At 42.7% G+C, this 16,805-nt stretch overlaps 1 protein-coding gene across 8 annotated transcripts in view; it reads right to left on the reverse strand.

Annotated features, from left to right (window-relative positions):
* Positions 1-16,805, reverse strand: part of LOC124178609 (fasciclin-1) — a 224,037-nt gene that overhangs the window by 47,648 nt on the left and 159,584 nt on the right. For all 8 annotated transcript variants that reach the window (XM_046562077.1, XM_046562076.1, XM_046562074.1 and 5 more), the window contains exon 4: positions 495-625. In XM_046562077.1, the coding sequence (XP_046418033.1) occupies positions 495-625 (131 nt within the window). The remainder of the gene's footprint in view (positions 1-494; positions 626-16,805) is intronic.

Here is a 16,805-nt window from a genome sequence, read left to right on the forward strand (position 1 = left end):
TTAGACAGCAAGTTCCAAGTGCTGAGAAACGCAATCGGTCGGCAGCGATCGTCTGCGGTTACGTTCGCAACCACTGACACCCGCTCTTTGCGCGGTCCTGATAGCCGCAACAGCTTAAGAGAACACAAAGCCACGTCCTTCTCTTATTTTGATCCCGGTGTGCCGTTCTCGCAAGAACTCAATCCCAAGAATGAATGTTACTTTGGCTGTACGAAGAGGGATGTATCTTTACCCGTTTCGCTTAACTCGCAACACTCTGAAGAGGAGGCGAGTGAAGCGTCAGTAAAAAAGGCCCGGCCTTGTCATCGATAATTAAAGTTATATGTAAGCGAACTGCATTCTGTGACGTAATTTAGAACCCTGTTTTGTTACTCATCGAAATGTTTTGCAGTCAACGCGACTTAGAAGTTTATCAAATGAAATTTCTTTACGCGTATTGTCAATCGAATAAGAACCAACTCGCTTCGTAGAACTGAATTATATTGTAAACTTACCGTATACGATGCTGTCCCAAGTTTAGATTCTCACTCTGGTTCAGGAACTGGAGGGCATCTGGATTATAAATCGGCTGAGCTGTCGGGTTGGATCGTACCGGTTCGAGGACTTCATTAATTATGTGGAGCACCTGTAACAGGAAAGAGGAGAAACTCCGTTGCAATTAAATTGTATTCGCTGCATTTTACTGCTGGACGCGTATAATAGTCAGGAGAGAAAAACGAGCATGACTTTCCTTGAATAGCAAACCAGTAACGATCTACAAATTACATTACGAGACATGGTGAAGTCAGCTTCCGAGCTGCCGACTACAAAAATGGCTTGGCGCAAGTTAACTGACCCAATTACGATAATGATGCTAATTATATTTGACTAGGATGAGGCATCGCGTTGGTAATAGCGATACATAAGAGGTGGATGTGAGCCTCGGTCCGTGCGGGACTTAGGTGAACCATGCAACACCCTTTGATTTTCCAATTTCAGAAACTAAACCACTCGAAATTGAATTGCACGTAGGTTGCGAATTCAGTGCGAAACTACACGCGGAATGGGGAAACAAACCTTCATACCCGTACACCTTCACGTGCCGTATAATTTAGACGTCAATCAGGATTAACTACACACTCAGTTTTCATCCCCAAGCAGTCGGAGAGTTGCGATACAATCAGATTCGTGCTTATACAAGCGATTATCATCGCTGTGATTTTGGCAGTCAAACGAGGATTTTCGACCCCTGTGAATTGATGCCAAGTATTCTCGTCCAATTATAAGTGAAAGTGAAATTAGGTACATTTCGAGAACCTATAGAATATTGAAGCAGACGGGCATTACCGTCCCTATACGATACCTTTATATACTTGCTAGTGTTTTGTAGCGGAAGGGACATTTCACAAATTTGTTTACCGTGTAGTCGACCCTTCGCAAGCCCAACAACTGTTCCAACAACTTCGTTATTCAAGTACTTGTTCACTTGATTCAAGCGTAAGCCAAGTGGAGAGGCCATATTTTTTTTCAGGATATAAAAGACCAGCATTTTCTAATTGCCGAAGAACCTGATTATCACAGTGTTCGTATCATAGCCTTGTACAGAATGAACGTCACGTCTGCAAGTTTTGTATATAATATACGATTTAGATTATCGGTGAAATACTCTACTATCCCAATATAGATCAGTCTGAAATATTGAAGTGGGGCTAACTGATTCAAAAAATTACTTTTTCACATTGCACGTGTTTTGTAAAAACATTTCACAGTTGTAGTGTGCGAAAGATATCGAGGGAAAACCGTTGCTCGTGATCTCAAAAGAAATATAACGTTCATTTCATCAATCATATATGTCGCCGATTCCTTGGTCGTGTATGAGAGGTCATTTCTTTCGTCTTCGCTGTTTTATTGATGAATAATATTCAAATCAATCGAATTGATTCGACTTGATCGCTACGTAGTCAAGTACCCATGGCTTCACATATCCGCATACCAATCGAACGATTTTATCGCTGTTGTATTCTAGCACAGTTCGCTCTAAATATTCGATCGATTTGAGGTTTGTCCCCCGAATAATGATCCAAACTTCAGAGCTGCTCGAGGAAGAGCGCAAAATTTTCCACGCCTGCCGAATCGAAGCGAACAAGGTACGATATAAATGTGCAGACAAATGTGAGGATTATTTATCTTCCAAGTCGGACGCAAACTGCAGGATGTTTGTTGATAGCAAAGCAGATAGGAAGGTGCGTCGGTCCAGACCATTGCGGAGGAACAGCCGAGTTTCCAGCAAACGTAATTTATAGGGTGTTCACTCAACCGGCGAATGTATCTCTACATACTTACAATTAGCCAGATACCCAGTGAACGCGCATTCGCATGTTTCGGCACAGGCCGCGTTATACGCATGGTGTACCACCGTAAGAGAAGGTTTCGCCAATAATAATCACGATTTCGATATCGTACCTAAATATATTAAACAAATTTCAAAGTAACTTGGGACCTTTACGAACGAAGTTCTGACCTACAATAATAATAATAGTTCCGTTGGAATAAAAAAATCTAATCACCTTTGTTACCCTGTTCCTTAGGATCTACGGTACTTTTAGTTAACCGTCTCTATAGGACCCCGTAGAAAGGAAAGATTCGTAATGCAAGTTTACGGGCTTTGTTATTTATAGTTTTAATAACATTTTACAATTTTTTTTTATTGAAATTAATAACAAACTGGCGGCATGACGCATATAAGTAACGAACTACTCCGAGCTCGAGAGCTTTCGCGGTGGCGCATCTCCTGACATCACTGTTCAACTTGTGACGGATAGAAAACAAATTTTGAGCAAGAAACACCTTTTCGGGTTCGAGCTCGTAACCCTAATGATAAATAAAAAAAAAATATCAAATCCATACGATCGTGAAAAAGAAGTTCAAAAATTTAGCCACGAGCTCGATTCCACAAACAAGTTTTAAAGATAGTGTCAATATTTGAATTTGAGCGGATAAAAATTGACTGAGAGATCTGCGCCACCGGATTGAAAACGTGGTCGTTCGCTCCTTATATACGCCATGTCACCACTTTGTTATTAATTTCAATGAAAAAATTCCAAAATCTTCTTGAAACTAAATACACATAACTAAGTCCTCAAACTTTGATTGCTCTACGTGTTGTCATTTTCTTTAAAAAAAAAAAAAAAAAAACTGCCAGAAATAGGTATAATTCTAGATGGTCCGATCTGCACCCCCCGCCGCCTGCGTACTCATTAATTATCTAATATTTCTTTGAGTAAAAGTGGAAACTTTTGAGTGTAGATCGCTTACACCGAGAGCTAATATTACTCTCGGTATATGGGTATAAAAAGATACACGTACCGACCACGAAGAGGGATGGGATCGGTGAGCGAGAGGAACTCCCCTCAGGCCGGAATCTCTCGAGTAAGATAAATGAAACGGTGAATATCCGGGAGTCGGTCGTCTAAACAAACCCCGAATATACCCTATTCAGAGCGCGCGTGACTGCGGGGTGGTCGACGAGGCCCAGAAGAAGCGCCTCTCTCGCTTCTAGACTGACTGGATGGGTGGGCCCCGGTCAGTTTTAATGCCGCGGATCCGGTGGCGTGGATAAATGGATGTAGTCCCCGGGGACTTTGGAACATCGACGGCGCAGCATCCGCGAGATAAAGAGTGCATGTATCATGCCGTTGGTCAAAGAGAGGGAGCGGGGAAAGAGGTGGTCGAATAAATGGCAGTGCGGTCGTTTTAGTCAAAGTCCGTTTGGTAAATGATAGCTTCTCTGCGCCGACGCTTCTTCACTTTCACTTTCCTTCCATTCCTCTTTCTCCTTTTCTCTTTCGTTCGCCACTTTATTATACTGCCGGTATTAGCATTGAACTACCCCGAAAAGGTATCGGTACAGGAAACACGATTTACGTGGATAAAGTCGCTCGGGTTAGTAAATCGTGCGGGACAACGAAGAAGCTTTTTATACCCACTAGATGAATTTTCGTATACAACTGAAATTCGTGATAATTGCAGCAAGAGATTTCATGTCCAAACAAACATCGGTTCAGCTCGCCGACATGTTGGCGGTTTAATCCACCGTGTTTTGGAAGTTTTGCGAGTAGCGCGATATCATTAGTAGGCAGAGCTCGTAATTAATACAGTCCCCCGGTAGTATAAGGCTGGAAATTAACGCTTAGCCGGAAGTCGAAGAATTGCGAACTTGAGGGTACTTTGGTTCCCGGTATTCCACTGCGTCTGCAGCGTTTCAACAAAAGAATAACGCTTCAGGGAGGAATGAAAAGTGTATAACCAGGGAGCAATGCCGACTCCGGCGTACCTCCGGCACTATATACACTCATAGCAAAGGTAACGAACGGGTCAACGGAGACTCGTCGAGGTTTCCACACTGCCTCCGCTCACGGAATAACGCTCGTTTGAATAACGCTCTGCGCAGTAAGCCTTCACTGGCTGCCGCAGTCACCGTCCACCCCTTTTCGCCCTTCGAGGAGGGGTTGAAGCCTCACGTTTATACTGGCCCTGTAACCCGTACGTACCGCTTGGGTGATTTAGGGTTACTCGCCAGAGATGGAGGTCCGAGGATATCGCGCCTGGAGCGTCGACTCCTCCTCCCCCCCCAAAGGGTGGAACGGTGCGGCAATTTGGACCTTGCGAGAATTGATACCCGAGCGACGACCCTACAAATTTCCACAGACACGTTGACCTCGAATTCTCCAGTCACTACGATTTACCTCGAGGCGAGGTCGTTCGAATATTTAAAAACTCCCCGTCATTGGAAGTTTCGATATTTTAGGTGCGCAAAAAATCTTTACCAGTTCGCTAAGAAGCGAACGAAAGTGAGAATACCTCTCAGCCAACCGGTACTCTTTTAAAGTTTCCACTCTGAAACCGTTTGTCCGTTATAATCACTGTATATATGTATAATACCCTTTTTTGTGGGTTCTTATTATTATTTTTTTCATAGAGAGTTTTCCATAGATTTCACTCGTATACTCCAATTGCTGAAAAGATATCTCAGATCTCAAGTCAGATCTTTTCAGAAATGTCGGTACAAACTTGATCCGTGACTTCGGTAGCTTATAATATCCCGGCGCTGAGTGGTGAGTTGGAGAGCAGACTCCCGTTCCGTGGACTTTGTTGTTTCTACAAATATAAAGCGAAAAACATCCGACGAAGAACCATAAAATGAGAAATTAAAACACGTACAATCCACTCAAAGTGATAAAACCTCCCTGTAGTACAGAAAATCGAATTGCGAGCGTTGCGTTGGGGGAGGAGACCAGACGCGGTACCGAACGTTTTAGCAAGAGTATGCAGGTACGTACATAGACACCTTGATAGACAGAGAGGGAGAAGAGATTCGATTTGACGTCGAAGGTCGGTAGGTACCTGGAGAGCGATCTCTAATGCAGGCAATTTGGACTCGAGGCAAGCGTTCGTTGTAGCGGGCATTGTGCCCGACACTGGCTCGCGGAAACCAATTAGCTCGGCAGATAACGCAGGTCGCCATTTCCGTCCTATCTCTTACCCGGCTTAGATCCGGTTTATGGAGTAGTTACTGCTCGTTCGAGATCTGTTTCCTGCACCTCGGCATCGTCGCGGCGAAAGTCGTCAACGGACTCGATATATCCCCGAGCAATATTCTTCTTTCCGTTTCGCGACGACGAATCCGAGTCTTTGAGCCTGACGCTTCGCGGAGCTTAAGCGTTTGGCTTTTCGGCGACTCGCGTGCTGGAGCTTAATTATATTCCACCCTTCTGATACGACGCGACGGTAGATACGTCAGACGACGTCGCGCTTCGTTTAACCAGCGTTGATGGATGGTAATTTGTTTATCAAACGGACGCACTGTTTGCTTCTTTGCTCTCCCGTCGACGCCGCGCAGTGTTAGCCTAGCGTTATTATACGGATAGGCGTATAGATCGGTAATTGCGTCCCAACAGCTTGGAACAACAACTTTTGACCGTCCACTTTTCTTCCGAGGGGAAACTACCGGACTGAAACTCGCCACGGGCTTTCCATCCGCATCAAAATACCGATGATCTATTCGGGTTGACGTACCAAAACCTTTATTACCGCCCCGCGGTCGAAACGATGCACCGAGGAGAGAATTACAATGCGAGATCTTGTTGCGGAACTTTTCTGCCGAGATGGCAGCCGGATACATTCAAGCCCGAGAGGTGTTTATTCAAACCTCTGAAAAGTTCTTCTTCTTCTTCGGACTGTAATAAAGGCGATGCAGAGAAGTTGGCGGGAATAAGGAAGCAATAGCTTCTTTCAGCGAGTCTTTGGAAAATTAGTTTCAAAAGCTCTGCAACCGGTTGCTGGCGAAAAGTACGGCGCCCCTCGTTTAGGAACTTGGTAACTAACGGCATTCAAATGCAACAACTTGAAGTCTGCGTTATAATGTTTCGAAAATTCATTATTAAGCGAGACAGAATTTTCAACGTATATTTCTGCGGTTCGAAGCAACGCCACTGACGAATCGCCGGAGCTCTCAAAGGTTCGTCGCAGCCACACAAGCGCACACAAGCGGAGCGTAATGAAATCGGGAAAAAGCTGACAAAGACGAAATTGACAGAACGTGAAAAAGAATTTTCGTCTGCTGAAACAGTAGGGTGAAAAAAGAAATCGGTAAAACACACCGATGAGTTTCGACAGAGTTCACACTTCACGCAGTGCCGATGACAGGTTCATCTGTAACGCGTATTTCATACCGTATATGCCCTGCTTTTGAATATTGAAAATTTGGTGTGTTGCTAAAAAAAAAAAAAAAAAAAAATTCCTCAAATGCGAACTTCGGAAATCGTAGGCAATTCAACAAAATTTTATTCAAAACAGCTTGAAGACTCGTTAAATCGCCTCGCGTTACAAATTAGCCCTGGGCTGAAGACAACAAGTTCTTAGCTATCGGCTTCACCTTCACTTCTCCACTTTACTGCACAGCTTGTATCGACAAACTTGCAACGAAACTTCTCTAATTCCCAAGACTCGCTGCATCGACTTACGTAAGTTGAAGCTCTGCCTAATAATTTAATAACTCCGCACTTGGGCTCCCCCTGCAGCCGGAAGTGGCTTATATAGTTAATTGAAATTCGCGTTTCTCCTATAGTGGCAATGTTGTTCAACTTCAAGTTCGGATTATCACGAATTTCAGTTGCATTCTGCTGCTGCGCCATTCGATTTGTAGAAAAGTTGGACCGTTCGCTCTGCGATTGCAGGTTTCTCGATCGCGGAATTTCATTAGGTATATCAAATTCCGTGCATGTAACTCTCTGATCAATTCTCATATGCGGTCGCATGCCGTACAGTTAGCTGCGAATGAGGTCCGTGTTGCTTCTCGAATTGTCTGGAATCTGATGCCGAGTGATCCCGCGATGTAATATCCACGAGTCCGACAGCACGGTGATTTCGTCAAAGAGAATTCTGCTCTACACGGAGACGGCGGTAATCGGGCCTTGATTACAATTCTCACGTTTTCGTCATTCTGCAGTGCTTCGAATGATAATTGCAAACTTGACGTAGTGATAATTGAACGCTCATTTCGATTCAAGAATTTATCTGGCAACCGTAAACTGAATTTCATTACTATTTCAAAAAGAACCTGATCCATATTTCTCAAAGAATACATATCATCATAATTTTTACGCGTCGACGAAATAAATTGCAATACCGATACGTGTCAATTCTCAAATTGCTGACCAATTAAGTGCGGTGTTAATTTTGGGCGGCCAACATAATTGGTTGAAGTGTAATTAACACCAATTAATCAATCATCGCACGAGAGTTCGCAGCAAACGAACGTAGTTATCTATAATATATATCGATTCGATTTGAAAAACTACGAGTCTCTTTCTCACAACTTATGGAGCTATCAGGACAGTAGATGAATAAAATCCTTGATGGAAGTAACATTCGTATCACATGCATGGGTTAAATAAACGTTCGTGATGCATGCGCGGTACGTTTTACTCTGTTCTTCCAGTCTTCATAACCTTTGAACCGTCCCTAAATTCGCCGCTCAACTTTACAACGCATCATAATAGGCTAGAATTCGTGAAGATTGCCCCGTATATCGCTGTTTCTCTCTCTCTCTCTCTTTTTCCACGAGTCCTCCCAAATTATGAGGAAAAGAAGAAAAAAATATATATGAAAATAAAACTTTTAACCTACACGCCGCGCTGAGCTGCAGGTACCAGGAAAAATGTCCCTGCAAATTACAGGCGTATCATTTTACACCCTTGCGCTGCTACCAGCCAGTATTAATGAGCCTCCCCCAACGCCTTGACTTTTACGAGCTAAACAAATGCACCCAGGGTACGCGTATACATGTGTATAAAGTGTCTCGGTGTGTTTGTTTCGAGTATTCATGACAACGCTCGGTTGTCCCGTGACTTTCGGAGAGTCTAGCTTGCCTAATGCTGTATTGAATAATTAATTCCCCGGGCTTAATTGCCAACCGTTTTCTCACCTCGACTGATCCTCGACGAAATACAGAAATTCAATTCGCGATTCCGTTTTGAGATACAATTTCACTCGTTATACAATATCGTATATACCTACTACGGTTTAGTGAAAGTAACTTTTGAACATTGCGAATTTTATTCCGAAGAATCGGTTCGACCGTACAATCGTCGGGGAATAAAGCAGATGGTATAAAATGAAAGCATGACTTGTCGCGTGCGTTGTAAAGTTGAAAGCGGTGAGAATTTTATTAAAAATATCCAGGTATCGTGACGAGGCGATTTACTGCTTAAATTTCATGAACACTCGGCTCCGGTACGAAAGTCCTCTTTCCTCCGATTATCCAGCGTGAAAAAGGACAAGTAAGGCTTCGAACAATAAGGAAAGCTGAAGGGTCATCCGGCGATGCAGAGATGATAATAAAATGAGGGGGAGTAAAAACATAGCGGAACAAGGGTATAATATTAAGATAAAAAGGAAAAGGGGGAAAAAAATTCGTCGAGTAAAAGAAAACCTCTTTGTGTACTTTGAACTTGTCAAGATGTGCAAAGGGAAGCCCGGACGTGACGGAGGCCTGCTAAATGCGAAAGCTTATTCTTATGACAGCTTTCAAGAACAAAGAGTAGTGGCGGGGTAGAAACGGTGAAAGATAATATAGAGAGGACAATAGAAACGCTAAGGGGGCGAGTGATAAAGGAGCAATAACAATGGGGGGGGGGGGGGGGGGGGGATTTTATTAACCGTCGAATTGTTTTTCTCGGTGATAATTGAAAAATATCCGGAGGCAATGTTTGACCGTGTTTCACTCCGCGTGTCCTTTCCTCCAACCCTCCCGAAATGATCGCGGACGCCGAGAATAAAGGCGCGGTGAGAAAGCTCGATACCGTTATCATATAATTCGACGATTTAATTCGGAACGTTCACCTTTGTTTTCCATCGGTGGATTCGATCGCCGTACCAGATACGTACATCTATTCACCGGATAATCGAGATACTCTCCTCTCCCTTCAGATCGTATCATGCGACTTGAGTAAGCTCCCGGTAAATACCAGCGAACCGACGACTCACGGGTGATTATCGAGCTTTAAGCGATGTGACCGAATCGCCTTGCAAGCTCACTGCTCGCCTTTTATCGTACTCGGGATTTCCGCACTTGGGAAGCAGTTTTTTATGCCCTGAAAATTCTGGCTCCACCGGCCCGATTTCTACTCTGCAGAATTTATATTTACGTACGCTCATTTCTTATTCATTCATTTTTATTTCTCCGTTTCAACTATGATAGTACAAAACCAGATGTGTTAGAATAAAGTTCTTGCCGAGGGTTTTGAACGCTGAATAGGAATTTTGTACGTACATAAGGATTTGCATCAGACTACACACCGTTTTACAAATTTTGGAAATTGTTTTTAATTTGTTAGCTTGAATAGTTCAACGTTTAGTGTTGAAAAAAAGTTCAATAGAAATGATTTCTCAATTCCATGTTCATGTTTCGATTACCGAATCTCTTTTTTTTTACAATTAGCAAGATTATAAAACACAGACGAAGATATTAACATTATCAATCATACAAGTCATTAGCCGGAAGTCTGATAAGCAAGAAATTAGATATTATTTTAAAAATGATAAACGGTATAAAATAATTGCAAGAATTCTTTAGGCATAAACATTATTAACGAAAATATCGAACTTACGTAGCATGTAAAGAGAATCGACAATCGATATCTTCAAGTTTACTATACGGTTACTAGAAATTTTTCGAGAATCTGTGCTAAAAACTACGGAAAACGCATTCTATACAGCTGTACAGATACCTAAATGTATATTAATTGCACAGCTACGAAGTAGTTGAATATATATTCAATTTTCAACAAATTCCGAACCATAGCCCGCGGTAGGACAGCATTGCGGAGGTTTATCGGCAGTTGAACCTAGTAAAATTCTTGCTCGATCACGGAAACAGAGAACGGTAATAAAAGCTTTGAGCTTTCAGCAGTAGCTAAGCAGTGTCTCGATAGCTGCAGCAATTCGACGAGGAGGAGCAGTAGGCAGAGGGTGTGGCACAGTCTACGCAGACATGACGCCAACCTGGCGCCGAGCTGAATTGCCATTTGCCAACCCTCCGGAAATTGAGCTTTGTTAATTTCCATTAAGACTTCTCCTGGTTCAGAATTTACCCGATTCACCTTGACAGCTATGGCGAAATACGAGCACGTAGATACGATACTCGCGCTACCTCTTAGATATGCGCCAGTAGCGCGAAAGTTGTGCGTCGTCATTTACGAGAAAAAATTCGAGTGTTTAGTTACTACGGAAAGTAGATTTAAAGTTACTCCAGGATTTTGACTTTTTGTTGGAAGGTATACATCGAAGACAAACCGAAGCATGAAATATACGAATTCACTGGTCGAAAACGATCGACAAGTGATTACTGCAAGTAAAACGTTTCTCGATACACGAAAAAAGAAATTGTAGTATAAACTGACCGGCTATCAAGTCAATTATAACCATAGTTACCTTACTTGAGAAACGAAGTTGTTCAGGATTTTTTTGCCTCCGTCGTTAACTCTGCTCTCCAGAATGCGAGTAGTCACACCAACTTCAGATAAATCGCGGTGATCGCGTAGAAGCGATTAAATTAGTCAAATGATTCACATGTAACCACCACGTAACAACCATCCGAACAAATTTGAAAATAAATTCTGAACGTACTTCAGACTGCTTGAAAATACGTCACTTTCACTCGCGTGGTGTTATCAATTTTCACAACGCATATTCACTGAAATATTCACTACCCACGCGTCTAGGTGAATGAAGGTAAGGCGTTTGCAAAATCAAACATTTCTGCGACGGATCCTCGCTCACAAACACCACGCTTCTGTTTACATTTCGGTATTGAAGGTTTGACCTAGGATCCATTCAGCGGTTCGCAAATCGTACTGCTCGGTGTACGTTCGAATAACAGAAGCGAAAATAATATTCCTTCGACCGTACGATTGCGGGAAAGTCGCATGCAGACCGCAGCGCGGCTTGAAAATTCACATCCCCTTTAAAGCTCTCTGAGATTCATTGAATCTGGCGGTAGGTCGAAAGTTTTTTACAACTTCGAGTTTCCTCGAAGTCTTCTGACCATCTCTGGAGGGTCCAAATTGTATAATGTTTGACAATTTTTATGGGAATTCGATATAAAATTTTCAGAATCTTTCAACAAACTTGAGAAGAAAATTTCTGGGATAAGTTTCCGTGGGATCATATGTCGGGGAATTTTCACCGATTCGCGTACGACGCTGCAATACATATATGAATGCGTACGTGAATCGCTACCGCGAGAGGAATCCCGACTTTATTTCCCAAGTCGGAGTTTTTGAGTCGTTCCTAAAATTGCTTCGCAATCCCACGTGGCTCTTACGGTCTAGCATAATCACCGTATCGCTCGCGAATAATAACCTTTCACACGATTCTCAGCGCGTCGGCAGATGCTCACCTCTGGTTCGTTCTCACGCAGCATTTCAACCAGGAAGAATTATTCCTAACTCGAATACAAACTCGTTGGACTTTTTTCTGCGAAAGGTGCACTGAAGATGATTATAAACCGAAACAATGTACCAAGATTTAAAATATAATGTTCAATGGTACACTTCTTTAAATTATTCGCAATTAACAATCTACAAACAATGTAAAAACCGCGATAATGTTATCTCGATATGCTCGATATTCGAAGTGAACTCTACGAAGCGTCGTTACGTAATGACCCCTTGAATCCTTTCTAATCCCGATGTTTGTTTTCGGGTTCTCGAAATGTTCTCAGCTTCCCCGCCTCACCGCCAAGGCGCATACATTTAAACGTTGACTTCAACCGTAAATTTCTATCGATTGCAAGTAAGGCTGTGTATTTGAATAAAGCTTTTAAAGTTTCATTTGTACTAACAAATAATTTTTTAACTTTTGCTAGCGGGGAACGTTTTTTTTTTTCCCCATACGAAGGATTTTTTCTCCGTGAACTGAAGAAATTTATACCAGTTGTTGAGAAATTTTCTATCGCGTTTACAGTGGAATAAATAATTAACTATATGAAAAATCGCGACAAAATTGGGGAAAAATTGACGTAGTTTAGCGTTTGTAAATTTATACGACTAATGTGCAGTTGAGTAGATTTGAAACAAAACAGTGAAATGATGCGTAATTCTGTGACGGTATTCTGGGGCTACGTTCTGGCATTTCCGTAACAATAAATGTCAAATCATCGTCGTGCGAAGAAATTAAATTATCGATTAGTAACCCGAATGGCAAGAACGCGAGGCTTAACTGCTTTTGCAAAATTACATCACCGAGACGGGATTTAAATTCCCCAATAAACGGCAGACTCTCATCGCCGTTACAAATTTTCCGGATTCTCTTCTTCTTCCTCGTTCCAGAGATTACATCAAACTTTACCAATAACTGGATAAAAAAATCGTGCATATCACCGCTCCTTTCTCGGTGTGCAAATATGATTTTCATATTTTAAAAAAATCCTTGCCGTGAAATTTCTATTTAAAATACAGAAAAATTTTTCCTAGCCCCGACATTCAGACACGCACAATTATTTACCGAACTGCACGTTCGAGGGGTATCATTAATAAGAGAAGTGGCGTTGATAGCGTCTCTGGAGTTGATCTCAACTTGCCTAGCGGGAAAACGGAAGCTTGCAGACATACACGCACACGCGCACACGTATGTCGTAAAACAGGCGGAAGGTACGACGTGACGCGTAGAGAGTATCCGACCCGGCCTTGCGGCTCCGTCATTCCTCTTCGCGTTCCTGAAGTACCGCCGCGGTAGAAAGGCGCAAAAATTTCAACAAAATTCCTGACGACACGGTGCAGCCGTTCCGTCGCAGGCCTCAGGGGTGGGTTTAATTTAATTAGAACTCTGCGTTAATCTTGAAAACTCATATTCCGCTGCTGATTGCGAAACACTCGCCAAAGTTCACTGCCGGTTAAAGCCTGCTGCAGCTATTAGCTCAAATTATCCAAAAACTCTTTTATATAAAAAGGGATGTAAGCCAGTGTAGGTACACAGATGCAGACGAACGATTTGTCGAATTAACCAAACACGGCGATGAAATACGCCGAAACATGTATTTTGTTCTTTTTCGACAGAGAAATTGATCAATTGATCCGAAAAAAAATTTTCATAGAGTGAAACAACATTCATTTAAACCGACAATTTTCCCACCATAATTACAGTAAAATCTGACAAATTTTCACGTACTGTACACGCGGAAGAGTTATCCTTCGGTGATTTTGAATATTCAACTACTATTTTTTATTGGAAACAATCCTATCGTTAGCCTGATTCTTATTGTAACGATTTACACTATTATTCTATGAGGGCTTTGAGGTGTGCCGGGAAATTCGCGCTACCGAAAGGGAACACCGGAAAATATTAGAAAACTTGACCGAGCTGGTTCGAAGCGAAACGAATCCAGCCTAGAGACGTATTACAAGCGTCGCGGCATTCTCGTGATCGTCGCACGTCAGGCAGCGTCTTCTTCGCCGGTTGTTCCGTTTGTTTTTATTGAATTTCCTTCTTTTCCCTGTTCGTTGTTGTTTCACTTTTTTCTTTCTCTTCGCCGTTCTATCGAACGACTTGGCTCGTGGGTGACAAAGCCTGCCTAATAAAAGTCCCCATAACTTCGCAGAGATGGAAAAATCTCTGGTGTACATATGTACTCGGCTTTTTCCTTTATTTTTTTGCGTATCTTCTCGCCTTTGCCTCCTGTGCATATACAGGGTGCCCCTAAATTGCCTCCCACGGACTAGCCAGCATGATACCTTGTTAAAATCCAACCGAGAATTTCTTTTCCGGAAGCTCGTCCGACGCATAGTTTTTGAATTATAAGCGATAGCGCTAGGCCAATCAGAGTGCACCATTTCATCTGGATTTGCCGCCACGGAAATTGCTGTTTTGTTCGTCTGGGTGAATTATTATTATTCGGTTACAAAGTAAATATCGGCACCTCCCCTCACTCGCTGTTGCACCCCTTCTCGAGCGCTGACCTCGGTATTGTTGCCGCGGCACACGCTGCCGGCCGCACATCCATGGGCGCACACTTGTGTGTGTAAACAGAAGCGCATCCTCAAGAATAAGGGATACAGCAGCGAGAGAGGGGAGGTGCCGATATTTAATTCGTAAGCGAATAATAATAATTCACCCAGACGATAAAAACAGCAATTTCCGTGGCGGCAAATCCAGATGAAATGGTGCACTCTGATTGGCCTAGCGCTATCGCTTATAATTCAAAAACTATGCGTCGGACGAGCTTCCGGAAAAGAAATTCTCGGTTGGATTTTAACGAGGTATTATGCTGGCTAGTCCGTGGGAGGCAATTTAGGGACACCCTGTATATACATATATACATGTATGTATGCGTATATGTACCTATAGGCACATTATGTAAGTATCGATTTATACACTCGGTATAGGCGGTGCCCGTTTCTTCCGCCACTCTCTATATTCATACATACCATTCCTTATTCAGGATTCTCCAGAGCCGAGATTTCACACCGAACACGACACCATGACTCCCCATGGTCCACGTATAAGTGCAGCTTCACATGTATCTCTCCACTGAGGGGGGGGGGGGAGAGGCAAATCGAGGCGCGAGCTTTGCGACGATCAATGACTCCAGGCCCCGAGTGATCAGGGGCCAAGCTGCGCAATAAGCAATGAACCGTCATACGGAAAACTCGCCGACGTTTCGGAGGCTCGAGGTATCGACCAAGGTGAATGCAGACGAAGCCACCTTGCAACGCTAGAAGAGGTTTCGCGATGTTCGAAAAAGCTGCCGAAGTCTGAGCCGAGCCGAAGATCTTGCGGGGAAGATTTTCGTGGAGACGAGAAATTTCGTTGCGAAACTTTGTGAATAAATTTTGGGTCGGTGCTTGGAAAAAAGACGGACTTTAACGAATTATTTCCTTACTTTTGAGTCAAACTTAATACGCAGACGGAATTTCGATGCAAAAGGAAATTTTTATAAATCTTGAAAGAAGTGAAAATGTTTGGTTATTATGAATTAAGTTATCTGCGGAATTGTTTGAGTTTTTCTTTTTTTTTGCATGTTCAATAAGCAGGAGTTGATTTTGAAAAACCTTGAGATTCGGAACACGAGTATAACATTAACCGATCGTGACACTAACTCTGTGAGGCCTCATTCATTTTCAAATGACTGTGATCAGCTGTTCGTAAGATTCGAACGGAAAATATACGAAACATAGTTTATACACTGGAATGTTTCAAACATTGCACACTTTTCAGAGTACGTTTTCACGTATATAATTGGTATGTATGAATCTGTATGAAGGAATAAAGTAAAAAAAAAATCAATTTTTTAGTTCTTGAACTCCTTCAGATACAATTTGCAGATGCTCCCTGATCCTTAGATGTGGTACTTTGATACAAGAAATAGCGTAGAATAGTTTCAAAACCACATTTAGTTCGACATTATGAAGAGGGTGTAGTTCAGATGAAAAAAAAAAGTATATTTCTTGAAAAATAATTCATTCATCATTCATTATTCAGCTCGGTTTTATTATCAAATAGACGGTGAAGTGTGATAACATCATTGATTTGAAAATTCCTTTAAGCGCCGCGCGATGCTCTTCTCGATTCGTACTTGAAAGCCCGCAATTTTCGACTGATCCCCCTTTTCCCGTAGATTTTGTTGTAGCAGGGAGTCAGTAATGCAAGCGACTCCTTTTCATTCGCGTCACGCAGATAGTAGGAGAGCCTGAAGTGAGTACACAGTGCGTATAGCCTTATATTACGCCCACTCATCCCCAACTTGTCTCCCTCCTTGTTAGGGCTCGGCGCCTTAGGCGTAGAGAAGAGAGGAAAGGAGAGGAGAGGAAGAGAGTCCTGCGGGGGTTGGGAAAGGGTTCGTCCGCGTACCCGGGTTACCAGAAAGAAGTTTGTCTTATATTTTTCAACAAAGAGAGCCAGGCCAATGTTCGTCTCGGCTTGAGGGCGGCGGGGGATTTTAATCTTGGAACCGGTACCGCGGACTGGGTTTCATCTCATTACACGTTCGTCGCGCAGGAACGTGCTTTGTAGCCCTGAGGTGCTCGCCCACTTTTTTCAACCCCGCCTTTTTCCCTCACCCCCTCTTTTCGCCCCACCCCAGAAACTCGCTGGTCTTCTCAATTTTGTTAGCTAATTAATGAGAAAAAGTGTGAATGCAATGATTATTCATTATAACAGACTTTTTTCTTTCTTTTTCGGTAAGGAAGGCGAAAGGCGCACCCTCGTACTGCATCGATGTTATTATAATTTTGCACGAACGATGACGGAGAAGAGATTATGGAAATTTT

This window comes from Neodiprion fabricii, chromosome 3, assembly GCF_021155785.1.
Source record: "Neodiprion fabricii isolate iyNeoFabr1 chromosome 3, iyNeoFabr1.1, whole genome shotgun sequence".
NCBI lineage: Eukaryota > Metazoa > Arthropoda > Insecta > Hymenoptera > Diprionidae > Neodiprion > Neodiprion fabricii.